This window comes from Podarcis gaigeae (genome assembly GCF_964106915.1).
Source record: "Podarcis gaigeae genome assembly, chromosome: 2".
In the NCBI taxonomy this organism is placed as follows: domain Eukaryota; kingdom Metazoa; phylum Chordata; class Lepidosauria; order Squamata; family Lacertidae; genus Podarcis; species Podarcis gaigeae.
The window spans coordinates 113778423-113793877 of record NC_139679.1 but is presented as its reverse complement, the minus strand read 5'-3'; the positions used below and the strand labels follow the sequence as shown (position 1 = coordinate 113793877).

Genomic DNA, 15455 nt, shown 5'->3' with positions numbered 1-15455 from the left:
TGGGGAACCACAATTTTTCCTGTTTCCCCCAATAAAAAACACACCACAATTTTCAGGCGGAAAATACAATATTTTTAAAAAAGCCCTCTTGACACTGTTGGCCTAGATCAGGCTTCCTCAACCTCAGCCCTTCAGATGTTTTTGGCCTACAACTCCCATGATCCCTAGCTAGCAGGACCAGTGGTCAGGGATGATGGGAATTGTAGTCTCAAAAAAACATCTGACGGGACGAGGTTGAGGAAGCCTGGGCGAGATGACCTTTGGTGTCCCTTCCATCTCTACAGTTCTATCATTCTATCACACGGCAAAAGTCATTTTGTAACTTTAGGAGCATGGGACGCATTAAGTATAACTTGGTTTTACCATATGTCTGGAAGATTAAAAAGTAGAGTTTATTTAGACAATAGTTACGAATTGAATTCATCCGCTTTACATTTTTTTTGGCACAAACGGGTAGGGGACGTAGCATCTCTTTGGGTTTGAGGAGCATAAACAGAGGAGTTTCTGCGCTTAGAAACACAGCACAAAAGGAAGTATGGATGAGCTCTCTATCTCAGTGGGAGACCACAAAAGAAAGGAGGAAAAAAATTAAGGTGCCACAGAATTACACAGGGAGTAATGCTCCTTTGTTGCCACCAGCTCATGCGCCAACAATAGAACAATAGGTTCAACCAGTTCTCAGTAAGCCTGAAACAGAGTCCTGTAGTGATTTCATGCTCTTTATTGCAGCTTGTAAAACAGTGATGGAATTTCCCCCCAAACCTCAGGCTTTTATATACATTATTTACACAATGAGTCCCATCTGATTGGCTGATTCTGCTTCTCTCCTGGAGCCTGATTGGTCTTCTCCTGCAGGCCTATCAGTTGTTGCATCCTACGAACCTACCAGCCTAATAGGCCGATTAACTCCCTCCTGGAGCCTGATTGGTCTTCTGCAAGCCAATCAGTTGTATCATTCTAGGATCCTACCTGCCTATTGTTCTAGGATCCAAGCTTAGTACATAGCAAAGCCCATGGAAAGAGGTGAGGGGAGAATATGAGACTTACCCTGGCAGCCTTTTGCAGTTGTCACAGGTCTTCTTAGAAGCAGGAGCAACCGGGAAAACAGGACTGGCTGGGTTTACTGTAGAACACACAGGAAAGGGGGAAAGATGCTGTTTTAGCAGAGACATCACCTTGCCAACAAAGGTCCATATAGTTAAAGCTATGGTTTTCCCAGTAGTGATGTATGGAAGTGAGAGCTGGACCATAAAGAAGGTTGATCGCCAAAAAAATGATGCTTTTGAATTCTGGTGCTGGAGGAGACTCTTAAGAGTCCCATGGACTGCAAGAAGACCAAACACATCCATTCTTAATGAAATCAGCCCTGAGTGCTCACTGGAAGGACAGATCCTGAAGCTGAGGCTCCAATACTTTGGCCACCCCATGAGAAGAGAAGACTCCCTGGAAAAGACCCTGATGTTGGGAAAGATGGAGGGCACAAGGAGAAGGGGACAACAGAGGACAAGATGGTTGGACTGTGTTCTTAAAGCTACCAGCATGAGTTTGCGGGAGGCAGTGGAAGACAGGAGTGCCTGGCGTGCTCTGGTCCATGGGGTCACGAAGAGTCGGACACGACTCAACGACTAAACAACAACAACAACAATGAACTTCTCTTAAATCTGTAATTCAGCAGCTCAGACAGATTTATCACGATTCTGTAAACTGATTTGAGACCACAACTGGAAAAAGCAGGCTATATGTTTTAAAAATTGGCTCAGTAAAAAATGCAAAAGGTTCTTTGGGTCCCTCGGCCGATTCCCACTGACTAGTTGGAATGAATTTGTCTAACTCTGTAGGATGGTCAAACTGGGCAGTGTCAAACAACAGCATTAATGATTGCAAAAAAAGAGAAGAAGAAAAAAAAGAGAGAGAGAGAGTAATTTTACCATGATTGGAATAATTTAATTTTTGGAAGGTTCAGTATCATCAGCTTCTTTTGAGCCTTCTAAGTTGTCTTAGATTTAATCGAAGGTTACCAGATTTTTTTTCAATGAATCCGGGGACACTTTTCAACTTCAATGGATTTTGTATGGGGGGGACTGATTTGTAAATCGGGGACTGTCCCCGGGAAACGGGGACGTCTGGTAACCTTAAATTTTAATCAACAGATTTTATGACGATTCGCATCTGAAATCAACATCCAGCCCAAGGATGGTGACACCAACCAGCTGATATCTTTGCATTGCCATTGGGACTTACATAGGTGTTCGTAAGGTTTGTCTTTCCCCAGCTCAACCCAGTTGGTGTTACTGTAGAATTTCTGGAGGATGTGAAGAGCTTTTCCAGCACTACGGCGAGCTGATTCCAAAGCCGACAAGCTCACGGGGACCTTCAGGCTGGCCAGCATAGAGTTCTGCAGGTTTCGAAGTTGGCTTATACCTGGCAATCAGAAGAATTTTAAGAGAGATTAAAATAAAAGATCAGAATTTGTTTATGTATGCCACAGCCGCCGTGAGAATCCTACTGCCCCCAAAACGGAAAATACAAGATTTACCAACCATCCAGGATTGGCAGGCGAAGATGACAGTTTTGGCAGAATTTGCCAAATTGACAGGGAGGATCCGGGACCAAGAGGACCAGAGATACAATAACAATTGAGGTAAATTTATTGAATATTTAAAGGAGAACAGCAAAAGCTTAAAGACACTAGCAGGACTGGAATAATACCTTTAATGTAAAATAGTAGAGTTATGACAATAATATATGCAATAAGCATGTGACGTATATACCAACTGCTGAGAGGGAGGGAAGTCAAGACTCGGCAGAGTCAAAGGGATTATACTGTGATAATAAGGATTGTTGGAAAAAGGATTACCGTATTTTTCGCTCTATAACACGCACCAGACCATAACACGCACATAGTTTTTAGAGGAGGAAAACAAGAAAAAAATATTCTAAACGAAATAGTGGATATATGATTTTTGTGGCCACAGACATGTGATCTGACAGTGAGGTTGGAGTAGCCCAATGCAAAAATCCTGAGGATCCATGTGGATCCATGCTTTGTAACCACGGAGGAGGGAAGGAAGGGGAACCATGGATCCTCTGCTCACGACTGCAGCAGATCCCCCTGCAACCCGCAGGCATTCGCTCCATAACACGCACAGACATTTCCCCTTACTTTCTAGGAGGAAAAAAGTGAGTGTTATGGTGCAAAAAATACGGTATATGGAATAAAAATTTCTTTGAAAAAAAGAAGAAAAATGCTTTAAATCAACATTAAATAAAAAGAAATAAAATAGAAGAATTTTAAAGCCCCAATTTCTCCTGTGTCCCCTGAAGTTGTATTCATTCAACTTGTTTTTATTATTGTTTGTTAGCCGCCCTGAGCCCGGCCTTGGCTGGGGAGGGCGGGGTATAAATAATAATAATAATAATAATAATAATAATAATAATAATAATTATTATTATTATTATTATTATTATACCAGAGAAACACCAGATTCCCAATGGGATGCTGTTCCCTCTTCCCTGGAACCTCTTACTCCAGAGATGGTGACGTTGTGGCCTTCAAATGCTGCTGAGGCTCAAATTTCCCTCACCTCTGAGCGCTGTCTGTGCTTGCAGGGACTGGTGGGTGGTAGAGGCCAACAATCTTTGACGGGCCACAGGATACCCCTCCCTGTTTTGATCCAAGATTGGAGGTATGCTTCGCTGTAGGCTTGGTGATTTGTAATTTCAACGGTTCTGGCATCTGGGTGGGTCAAGAGGCTGTAGTTTGGGGGCAGGGTCTCCGTTGGTCAGTGGGAGCAGAACTAATCACAAAAGCTTGAGTCCCAGGGCTGGACTAAGATGCTAGAGCAGTCCCAAGGCTGCCGTGTGACATTTTGCTACCGAGTTAGTAGGCAAGATGGTTTCAAAACCCACCAGGCTGGCAGCTGAATGACAGTGGTACCTCGGGTTACAAACGCTTCAGGTTACAGACGCTAACCCAGAAATAGTACCTCGGGTTAAGAACTCTAACTCAGGATGAGAACAGAAATTGTGCGGCAGCAGTGGGAGGCCCCGTTAGCTAAAGTAGTACCTCAGGTTAAGAACGGTTTCAGGTTAAGAACGGAGATCCAGAACAAATTAAGTTCTTAACCTGAGGTACCACTGTACCTGGTGTATCTGGTGAAGAAACCTCCTCTGCCACCTAACGGGCTTCCATGGCAGGCCTCATGGCACATGCTTTGCACCCCAGCTCATAGTAGCTGCTGCCCGAAGTGGCTGTCTTCTTCTGGGAACTGTAGCACTATACTATGAGGGGAATATGTATCTCTTAACAACTGTCAGCAGCTGTAGCAAACTACAGTTCCCATAATTCTTTCTGGGAGGGGGGCAAGCCATTACTGCTAAGATGGCATAATAGTGCTTTAGCTGTACGTTGTAGATAAGGCCCAACAGTCGGTGGAATCAGAACCAATGCCCGGCTGACGGGACCTAACTCGAAGGGTTCAGTTGCCCTCTTTCATCGCCACTGGACATCACCCCGTTTGGCTTGCCTAACATTCACTGCACACTTTCTCTCTCTTTGCCACCTGCCTTTTCACTCCATTCCCTCCTTCTGACCTGCCGCTGTGTTTGACAGCCTCGTTCATACAGCTTCCCTCTTTTCTCTCTGCCTCTTCTCCCATCTTCTCCCCTAGCCTCTGCAAAGAAACTCTGTTAGTTTAAGCAGTGTTTTAATGGGTGTGGTGCATTACAGTGGTACCTTGGGTTACAGACGCTTCAGGTTACAGATGCTTCAGGTTACAGACTCCGCTAACCCAGAAATAGTACCTCGGGTTAAGAACTTTGCTTCAGGATGAGAACAGAAATCGCGCAGCAGTGGCGCGGTGGCAGCGGGAGGCCCCATTAGCTAAAGTGGTGCTTCAGGTTAAGAACAGTTTCAGGTTAAGAACAGACCTCTGGAATGTGTTGTGACGTGGGGTTTGTGATTTCAGCTCTCTTGACATCATATGCTGGAGACAGTTCTCTAGTAACACTTCTTTATTAAAGCAACAAGACTGAGACCAGAGGAGGGGAGAGCTACATTTATAGGGACAGGGAACTAGCTAGAAAGGATACATTTTGGAGGGAACAATATCAGGTAATCACAGTCCTGTCTTTTGGAGGCAACCAATAAGACAGAGGATCCAAATACAGCAGCTTAAATGAACCAATAGTAGCTGTACCCTCTGGAACCAAAAGGCAGTTACTTTACCCTAATGCAATTACAGACAATAATAATACAGATATAAAATCCTTTGACTCAATACACAACAGAATGAATTAAGTTCCACTGTACCACTGTACCACTGTACCACTGTACCACTGTACAGGTACCACTGTATGTATTATTTGTATGGTACCGTAAGGTGCATTGCAATGCTTTTGACGGGGGACCATCTTCATTCTGGTTCGCTGAAGTCAGTTTAACTTTCACTGGGGGAATCAACTGACAGACAACGAGGGGCTGGAGATAGTACTCTCAGTATGCAAAAGGATGAAAGAACTGCTTGTTCTGATTGGTGGTTTCCAGATTTACAATCACCTCCTCTTTGTTGTCTACTGCTATTATGCTTAGATTCAGCTTTGGATATGGCGATTCTTTTTATGATCAAGTCCTTGCCACAAAGGGAAGGGACAACCTGATTGTCAGCAAATGTAACAAAGCCAAAAGCTTTGAAGGGTTTCGGGATGAAGACACCAACCAATTCTCCATACGGGGAAGAAATTCCAATTTGTTTTTGCTTTGCACCCCCTCCCCAAAGTTATCATAGCTGTGTAACTAAATAGTGGTATTTGCCTATTTTATAAATATTGATTTATTTGCTTTTTTAGTTTTGATAACTAACAAAACACAATAAATCCTGTTTTGGAGTTGATTTGTCTAGCATATTTATAATTTTGCTTGATACGGACTTTTTAAAAAGTTGACTCTGTTTTTTTTTTCTTTTTACCATCTCTTCCTGTACTGTTTTTTAAACTATTCATATTGGAACAAAATCTTTGTACCTGTGCCATATAGAGACTGGCAGGAGAGAGGAATTGGGGCATGTGTGAAAACAAATGCAGAATGCGTCAGTGGAAGCTGCCTACAAGTCTTGGAATAAAGTGATCAAGGTCTTGCTTCTAAAAAAAGAATGTTCTGCTTGCCCTTCTGATATTTATTATGTTTTCTAAATGCAGGAAATTTTCAGTGATGATTAGTCTCTGAAGGCAGCCCTGTTTAGGGAAGTTTTTAATATTTAATTATTAAATTGTATTGTTTTTAACATTTAAATGGGAGCCGCCCAGAGTGGCTGGGGACACTCAGCCAGATGGGAGGGGTATAAATAAATTATTATTATTATTATTATTATTATTATTATTATTATTATTATTATTATTTAAATGGACAGAGCTCATCTGCAGTCAGGTCTTTGGTGCAAAATGACCTTAATAGATTGGAGAACCGGGCCCAAGCTAACAAAATGAAGTCCAACAGGGACAAATGTAAGGTTCTGCCCTTAGGCAGGAAGAACCAGATGCACAAATATAAGATGTGGGACACCTGGCTTACTAACAGTACATTTGAAAAGATCTGGGGTCTTGGTGGACAACAAGCTTAACATGAGTCAACAGTGCGATTCAGCGGCAAACAAAAGCTAACGCTCTTCTAGGCTGCATCAAGAGAAGTATAGTGTCCAGAGCAAGGGAAGTACCGTATTTTTCGCCCTATAGGACGCACTTTTCCCCCTCAAAAAATGAAGGGGAAATGTGTGTGCGTCCTAAGGGGCGAATGCAGGCTTTCGCTGAAGCCTGGAGAGCGCGAGGGGTCAGTGCGCACAGACCCCTCTCGCTCTCCAGGCTTCGCGGACCTCTCCGCAAGCGGGGGGAGGGCTCCCGCCGCTTGCGGAGAGGTGCCTGCATGCGGAAGCCTGGGCGCGCTGAGCTCAGCGCGTCCAGGCTTCGCGGACCTCTCCGCAAGCGGGGGGAGCGCTCCCGCTGCTTGCGGAGAGGTGCCTGCGTGCGGAAGCCTGGGCGCACTGAGCTCAGCACGTCCAGGCTTCGCGGACCTCTCCGCAAGCGGGGGGAGCGCTCCCGCCGCTTGCGGAGAGGTGCCTGCATGAGGAAGCCTGGGCGCACTGAGCTCAGCACGTCCAGGCTTCGCGGACCTCTCCGCAAGCGGGGGGAGCGCTCCCGCCGCTTGCGGAGAGGTGCCTGCATGCGGAAGCCTGGGGGTGCTGAGCTCAGTGCGTCCAGGCTTCGCGGACCTCTCCGCAAGCAGCGGGAGCCAGCCCTGGGCTCCCACGGCTTGCAGAGAGCTGCCTGTTTGGGGGCTGGGGTCAGGGGAAGCTCCGGCGTTCGTCCCCCGCCCCAGCCCGGCGCCTGGGGGGGGGAAAATAATTTTTTCCCCTTTATTTCCCCCCCAAAAAACTAGGTGCGCCTTATGGGACGGTGCGTCCTATAGGGCGAAAAATACGGTAATAAAGGTAAAGGGACCCCTGGCCATTAGGTCCAGTCGTGGCCGACTCTGGGGTAGCGGCGCTCATCTCGCTTTATTGGCCGAGGGAGCCGGCGTACAGCTTCCGAGTTCATGTGGCCAGCATCACTAAGCCGCTTCTGGTGAACCAGAGCAGCGCATGGAAACGCCGTTTACCTTCCCGCCAGAGTGGTACCTATTTATCTACTTCCACTTTGACGTGCTTTCGAACTGCTACGTTGGCAGGAGCAGGGACCAAGCAACGGGAGCTCACCCTGTCACGGGGATTTGAACCGCCGACCTTCTGATCGGCAAGTCCTAGGCTCTGCGGTTAACCCACAGCGCCACCCGTGTCCCTAAGGGAAGTAATAGTCCCACTCTATTCTGCCTTGGTCAGACCCTGGAATACTGTGTCCAATTCTGGGCACCACAATTTAAGAAGGATGTTAAATTGTAACGTGTGCAGAGGAGGGCAACTAAGATGGTCACGGGTCTGGAAACCGAGCCTTATGAGGAGTGGTTGAAGGAGCTGGGTGTGTTTAGCCTGGAAAAGAGGAGACTCAACTCGAGGGCTGTCCCGTGCAAGAGGGACAACGCTTATTTTCTCCTGCTCTGGAGGGTCGGACTTAACAGCAAGCACTGTTCAGCAGTGGAACAGTCTCCTTCGGGAGGCGGTGGGCCAGCTTGGGGAGGTGGGCAGGGCCACACACCTGTCAATCACTTACCAAAGTCTGGGGATGGGGAGAGGGGTCTGCTTTGCCAGTGTGTTCCCTACAGGGAACACATGGTTGAAGCAGGACCCGGAAGGATAGCACGTCCTGCTCGTTGGCAAAGGGTTCAGTCCTACTCTCTGTGGGGATCTGCGCTCCCAACACATCACCCCAAACATCGCTCCGTGCACGTTCACCCCACAAAAACCACACCGCCTCTTACTCTGGACAATCTTTTCGCAGTAGAAGAAGTAGCTGTTGTCCTTCTTGTGGTCGGTTTCCACTTGATTGTTCGCATCGACAAGCTCCTGCATGGCTTTGAGTAACCGACTGGGAGAGACGTCAGCTGTGCAAGAAAAAAGGGAAAGGTTCCATTAGTTTGGAACCACACAAATCTGCAGCTGCTTTTTGAAGTGGTCCTGATCCCCGAGGCACTTATATGCGCAAGCAGAGGTGGATATGCTCTGCTCCCTGAACTGCACATGTGGACCTCAGCCTAATTTGATGGGAATACCAAGGAACGGGGGTGGGGTGGGGTGGGGTGGGGGGAAACAAGGGAAAGGAGGTGGCAGAGGTAAAGAAAAGGGGGTGGCATAGAGAAAGAAAAACAGAAGGGCGAAAGGGGCGACACAGAGTGAACAAAAAGGGGAGAAACAGAGAAAACTGGGTGAGGGAAAAGATGAGCTTGGCAGCAGGCAGGCCAGACAGATAAGATAAAGTGACCTCTGCTTTAAGGTTTGACAGTGGGAAAAAGGATAGGATGAGAAGGAGGGGGACATTATAGGCACTCACACAGCCTTCTAGTAATAGTAATAGAAATAATAATAGTAATAGTAATAATAGTAATAATTTCTTAACATATACCTTGCCCCTCTGACAGGGTTTCCCCAGTCACTCTGGGAGGCTTTCAACAGAATGTAAAAAAACACAGTGAAACATTAGATACAGTGGTACCTTGGGTTACAGGCGCTTCAGGTTACAGACGCTTCAGGTTACAGACTCCGCTAACCCAGAAATAGTACCTCGGGTTAAGAACTTTGCTTCAGGATAAGAACAGAAATCGTGCGGCGGCAGCGGGAGGCCCCATTAGCTAAAGTGGTACCTCAGGTTAAGAACAGTTTCAGGTTAAGAACAGACCTCCAGAACGAATTAAGTTCTTAACCCGAGGTACCACTGTATTAAAATCTTTCTGATACAGGGCTGCCTTCAGGTGTCTTCAGAAAGTTGTATAATTGTTCATCTCCTTGACATTTGATGGGATAGTAGGATAGATCCACATGCCCAAATCTCCCCTAAGATAAATGGGGTTTAGTGACTACTTAGGGGTGGGAAGCTGACAACCAGGATTTTTTTTAGATCTCTAGGGTGGGTGGAGGGACACGGGTGGCACTGTGGGTTAAACCACAGAGCCTAGGACTTGCCGATCATAGGATTGGTGGTTCGAATCCCCGCGACAGGGTGAGCTCCCGGTGCTTGGTCCCTACTCCTGCCAACCTAGCAGTTTGAAAGCACGTCAAAGTCCAAGTAGATAAATAGGTACTGTTCCGGCGTGAAGGTAAACGGCATTTCCGTTCGCTGCTCTGGTTCGCCAGAAGCGGCTTAGTCCTGCTGGCCACATGACCCGGAAGCTGTACGCCGGCTTCCTCGGCCAATAAAGCGAAATGAGCACCGCAACCCCAGAGTCAGACACGACTGGACCTAATGGTCAGGGTTCCCTTTACCTTTTGGGTAGGTTTTTAAGAGGAAAGGCTCAGACCGGCAGCTGTGACTCTCAGGTCTGTTACCAGGGGCCAGGAGGTCTACTGCCTTAGAGCAGTCTGCAAGGACTCCTGGGCTCTGTCAACTGATATAGACGGGAGCAATGAGACCATGCATTTGTGGATCCAAGTCTCCTGGTTCCGCTGGGAAGCAAATGAGGTCAAAATCCTAGCAAGAGGAAAAGCTGTCAATCCTCTGCAAAAGCCACGAGGTCCAGTTGCATTGGGCAAGGAGAAGTCTTCACGCCCATGCCTTCTGAGCTTACCTTTGTAGAAGGCCTTGAAGAGCTGAGTAGCACCCAGTGGCTTCATATTTTCCAGCTCTCCTGGGGCCATAGGTGTTTTCCCAGGCAACGGGTTCCTCTCCATGTAACGGGCGACAGCCCGCAGCACCCCTGCTGTCGTGATGTCAGCATCTGTGAAGACTGCCGGATCTATACCCCCCGATTCGTGGTTGGGGAGGAATCCGCTCACGTTGTCCAGGCAGAAGAGCAGGGAGAGCAGCAACATGCTTTGAAGCTGGGTGGTGGGGGAGAGAAGGGAACACATCTTCTGCAGATGTTCTGCAGTGTGCTCCTCACCCAGCTTGTTAAATAGCTGAGCCTGCACTGGAACCTCTTATCTATTCAGTCTACTCCCTCCTACTTATTGGCAGACAGATAGGATTTCTGGGGAAAACCTAACTCCCAACTCCCATCTGGGGAAGATCTCTAGCTCAATGGGTCTGCACCTCTGGGTCAAGCTTCTTATGCAACATATCTTAGGTTCCATCCCCAGCATGTCTAGATAAGGCTGGAAAACAACTCCAGCTGATGCCCTGGAAAACCCTTGCCAGTCTCCTCTGAGCTAGATGAGTCAATTATGCAGATTCCTGTGTTTATTGATCAACCACCGTTCACCACAATCTCCCAGATAGAAAAGGGAGAGGTGCCACAATGAGAGTCAATGTGGTGTAGTGGTTAAGAGCGGTAGACTCGTAATCTGGTGAACCGGGTTCGATTCCCCACTCCTCCACATGCAGCTGCTGGGTGACCTTGGGCCAGTCACGCTTCTCTCTGAAGTTTCTCAGCCCCACTCATCTCACAGAGTGTTTGTTGTAGGGGAGGAAGGGAAAGGAGAATGTTAGTCACTTTGAGACTCCTTAGGGTAGTGATAAAGCGGGATATCAAATCCAAACTCCTCCTCCTCTCCTTCCTTCCTTCCTTCCTTCCTTCCTTCCTTCCTTTCTTTCTTTCTTTCTTTCTTTCTTTCTTTCTTTCTTTCTTTCTATGAATAAATATAACAGGACTATCAAATGTCCTGTAAAATGTGCATTGATTTAAAATTTATTTTTATGACTTTATGTGCATTGCTGTTCTTCTTACAGGTTAAACAATGGCAAGGAATTCTGGGTGCAATGCTGCTCATACACTTGGTTTTTCGCCTACCTCGTAGCAAATCTGTTATGTAGTGAAGTTTCACCCTGGGCCAGCAGGGGGATACTGTAGATAGTTTTCACTCAGGTCTGTAGATAGTTTTCACTCAGGTCCACATCAGTTATTTTAGGCGGGAAACTCTGGGTTGTTGCTGCTACAATGTTGACAGCTGGCTGCCTATAAAAGCTGGCCGGCTGAGCTGTTTGCTGTTCAGTTCTGTCTAGCTTGCAAGTAAAGAGCTGCTCTGGAGAAATCGCTGTGTCGTCTGCTATGTTCGCCCACAACTTAACAAAATCGTCACAACTTCTTCGCCATTGGCGGTTAGGCATTGTTAAGGGTATTGTTATGTAGATGAAGGGGGGAGGAAGCGCCATCACCTCCCCCACAGGTCGAAGGGTAGTCCAGTAAAGGATTCCGGGGGTGTGTGTGGCCCTGTCTGAAGCCTATGGAGGTGAGGGCCTAAGGCACACCCCCGAGCGGTGACCCTGGGGCAGTTCCTAGTTGTTGTGCATCAGCAGGACTCCCCCAACTGGTGGTTAACCCTTCCCGGTCTTCAAGCAATTGGGCTGAAGCCGGATATAATCGGTTAGGACCAATGCCTAAGCCAATACCGCTCTTACCTGTAACCAATAAAGTTGTGGCCATTTTTTGCCCATTAACCTAATTAACGGTGTCTTGTGTCTTTATTTCCATCGGGGGGAGGTGGGTACTTGCCACGCAATGTTTGCCTGTGCAAAAGTTTGAAGAGATGAGACTCCAGCCCCAGGCTTCACTAATGCCTTTGCCGAGAATATTCTTTCAGGTGTATTTCAAGCTCTAAATCTACCCTCTGGGTTCTGCCCCTGGGGACAAACCACACATTAGGCTTAATGCCTCGTTTGCTGCTGTCCCTTTAACAAATTGCAGGCAAGGGGGGAAATCCCAGTTCCTGTGAACTGCAGCTCTGAATACCACCAGTCCCTCGTGCCTGTAGTTCTTTCATTTTGGAAAACAAACACAATTGCATAGCAGTGTGTGCCTTAATCAGAATGTGTGGCTTTGGCCCTGCTTAGTGTGAAACGCCCTTCACCTGCAGAGATTTTGGCCAAAAGAAGAGGCCAAATCCATGCAGGTCTTCAGCCAAGTCAGTTCTTCGGAAAAAGATGTTTACAGCAAAGTGAGTTCAAGATTAAGGTCATGTCCACACAGGAACGGGCAACTTTATCAGTTTCAGTTTCTTATTTTTCCAATCATAAGTTCAACTCTCCCCATTTCCACATCAGCATGTAATTATTATTAAATTTTAAGTCATCAGTATTGGAGTTTGGTTTTTCCTAATGTATGCCTTTTTGTATGTACTTTTGCTTAATTTACACACTTTTTTGCAAAGCACTTTTCCCTGATATAAATCATTTCCCCCCCTGTTATTTTCATAAATTTATGCATTTTTAAGCACACTTTGCCCTAGTATATGTATTTTGGTAAACATTACATGGCCAGTAGCGTAGGTAGCCGGGGGCAGGGTGGGGAGGTGTTATGAGAAAAAAACTGCTCCTTTTCCCTTATGGGGTACCCAAGAGCCCATATAGAGTCCTTTTGTAGGTTCTCTATCGGTAGGAGAAAATAACATAGGCCAACCAGAGAATATTGAGAAGCAAAGCAGCTAGTAAGCCTGATCTTTATTAAAGCTGTTGCAACAGGGTGCTCCCCTCACACGCAGGAGAGAGGAGGAGGACCCAGAGCATGCTTGCAAGCCCTTAAATTGCCCACCCTGGAGCCCAAGAACAGCCCCAGAAACATCATACATACATCACAGAAGGGGTGTGACCCAAGACCACCCCCCAGATACATCATACCTACATCACAGAAAAGGCGGTCTACAACAGAAATCTGAGTGTGTTGTTTATCTCCTGTCTGGCAAGTTACCTGGTTGCATTATCTGGGTTTCGGCCACTCTTTTGTTATTATAATCTAGGCCACAGGCTCACACCCTGTTCATATCTTGAATGTGCCGTTAAGACAGGATTTGTGAGGAAGGACAGGATTTGTGAGGAAAGAGACAATGGGGAGGTTTCCCACTTTGACCTTGCAGAGAAATATTTGAGGTCAATTTGTTCAGGACCTTTTCTCTGGGGTTTCAGACATGTGGTTTATAAATACAGTTATGAACATTTTTTTAAAAAAAAATGACCTTAAATTCTTATAACAGCGGTTTGTGTCTGATGGGGGAGGGGGCATTTAGGGCGCCATGGGGGTCTACGTTGACTGCTGCACCTTGAGAGCTTTGTTTCTGGGTGGCAGGGGAGCTTGTGTACAGCACTGCGCCTCCTCGGCTGCAGGGGGGCTGTCCTGAAAAAAGTCAACAAACCTTTTCCTAAAAGAACAGTCAATTTCCATCTGCTGGCAAAGGTTGCTGCATGTCTGGAGAACCACGTCGCAAAACCTGGAGAATTTATAGAAAGGTTTTCCTCCCTCTCATAATGCCCAAAAAAGCTGAATGCTTGGAGAATCGGGCCAGGCGAAAGGAAGTGCTTCTTCACACAGGGCATCATTAACCAGGAAACACTGGCAAGCGAGCGCTGCAATTGGAGAACAGCCTTTACCAAAGGTGTCATGGGCTTTGAAGACGCTCGAACTCAGGACAAACCCTCACCGTGATCAACTCCTGCCCAGAAACCTAGGTCCCCACTGTTGAAGGACGTGTGGATCCAGAATTGGCCTCCACAGTCACTTATGGTAAAGGTAAAGGAACCCCTGACCATTAGGTCCCGTCATGGCCGACTCTGTGGTTGTGGCACTCATCTCGTTTTATTGGCCAAGGGAGCCGGTATACAGCTTCCGGGTCATGTGGCCAGCATGACTAAGCCGCTTCTGGCGAAACAGAGCAGCTCATGGAAACACCATTTACCTTCCCGCCGGAGTGGTACCTATTTATCTACTTGCACTTTGAGTGCTTTCAAACTGCTAGGTTGGGAGGAGCAGGGACCGAGCAATGGGAACTCACTCCATCGCAGGGATTCGAACTGCCAACCTTCTGATTGGCAAGTCCTAGGCTCTGTGGTTTAACCCACAGCGCCACTCATGTCCCGCCACTTATGGACTCACTGTTAAAACCGTGTTTATGGAAGACAATCTTACTCAGCTATGAGTGATCGAAGAAGAAGAAGAAGAAGAAGAAGAAGAAGAAGAAGAAGAAGAAGAAGTGAAACAATGGAATTTGCTCCCATATGAGGCAGTGATAGACGCTGCCTTGGCTGGCTTTTAAAGAGAATGTAAGAACATAGGAAGCGTCTTCTGGATCAGGCCAATGGCCCACCTGGCCTAGCATCCTGTTCTCGCAAGACCAGCCAGATGCCTTTGGCAAACCTGCAAGAGAATCGGGGGTTTGTTTTTTCAGTGACACATCCAACCTTATTTGGGAACCTTATTTGCCTTTAGTGCTGTGTTCCCTTTTGGGAATCAGATGCCTGTGGCAAAAGTGGGCCAGGGGCAAAAATGTGAAAGTCACTTTCTACTGTAGTTAGTTTGTACATGTGATTTTACCCCCTCCTTTATCCTTCTCCTAGGCAAGCCAGAGGCACTATCAGGATTCAAGAGCACCATTTAACCTAGCAAAAGCACTCCTTGCAGGGCCAGAAAAGGCTATAGCTTGGCAGAGGGTGTGACTTGAGGAAAGGTCTTGAGGGTGGCCCTAATAATACTAATACTACTACTAATAATAAATTATTTGTACCCTGCCCATCTAGCTGGGTTTCCCCAGCCACTCTGGGCTGCTTCCAACAAAGATACAACAAAATGTCACACATTAAAAACTTCCCTGAACAGGGCTCCCTTCATATGTCTTCTAAATGTCAGGTAGTTGTTTATCTCTTTGACATCTGGTGGGAGGGCATTCCACAGGGCGGGCGCCACTACCGAGAAGGCCCTCTGCCTGGTTTGCTGTAGCTTTGCTTCTCGCAATGAGGGAACCGCCAGAAGGCCCTCGGTGCTGGACCTCAGCGTCCGGGCAGAACGATGGGGGTGGAGACGCTCCTTCAGGTATAGTGGGCCGAGGCCGTTTAGGGCTTTAAAGGTCAGCACCAACACTTTGAATTGTTCTCAGAAATGTACGCTGAGCTTGAGG

General features: G+C 47.0%; 2 protein-coding genes across 2 annotated transcripts in view; both read right to left on the bottom strand.

The window, feature by feature from the left end:
• LOC310837243 (von Willebrand factor A domain-containing protein 7-like) overlaps nucleotides 1-10593 on the bottom strand; it is a 39397-nt gene extending 28804 nt beyond the window's left edge. The window contains exons 1-4 of the mRNA XM_083723458.1: nucleotides 10205-10593; nucleotides 8405-8527; nucleotides 2242-2421; nucleotides 1048-1123 (exon numbers count right to left, since the gene is read on the bottom strand). Of these exons, the coding sequence (XP_083579584.1) occupies nucleotides 1048-1123; nucleotides 2242-2421; nucleotides 8405-8527; nucleotides 10205-10487 (662 nt within the window). The 5' untranslated portion in view covers nucleotides 10488-10593. The remainder of the gene's footprint in view (nucleotides 1-1047; nucleotides 1124-2241; nucleotides 2422-8404; nucleotides 8528-10204) is intronic.
• Nucleotides 1-15455, bottom strand: part of LOC310837988 (E3 ubiquitin-protein ligase TRIM11-like) — a 1016249-nt gene that overhangs the window by 380285 nt on the left and 620509 nt on the right. The gene's annotated exons all lie outside the window — the stretch shown is intronic.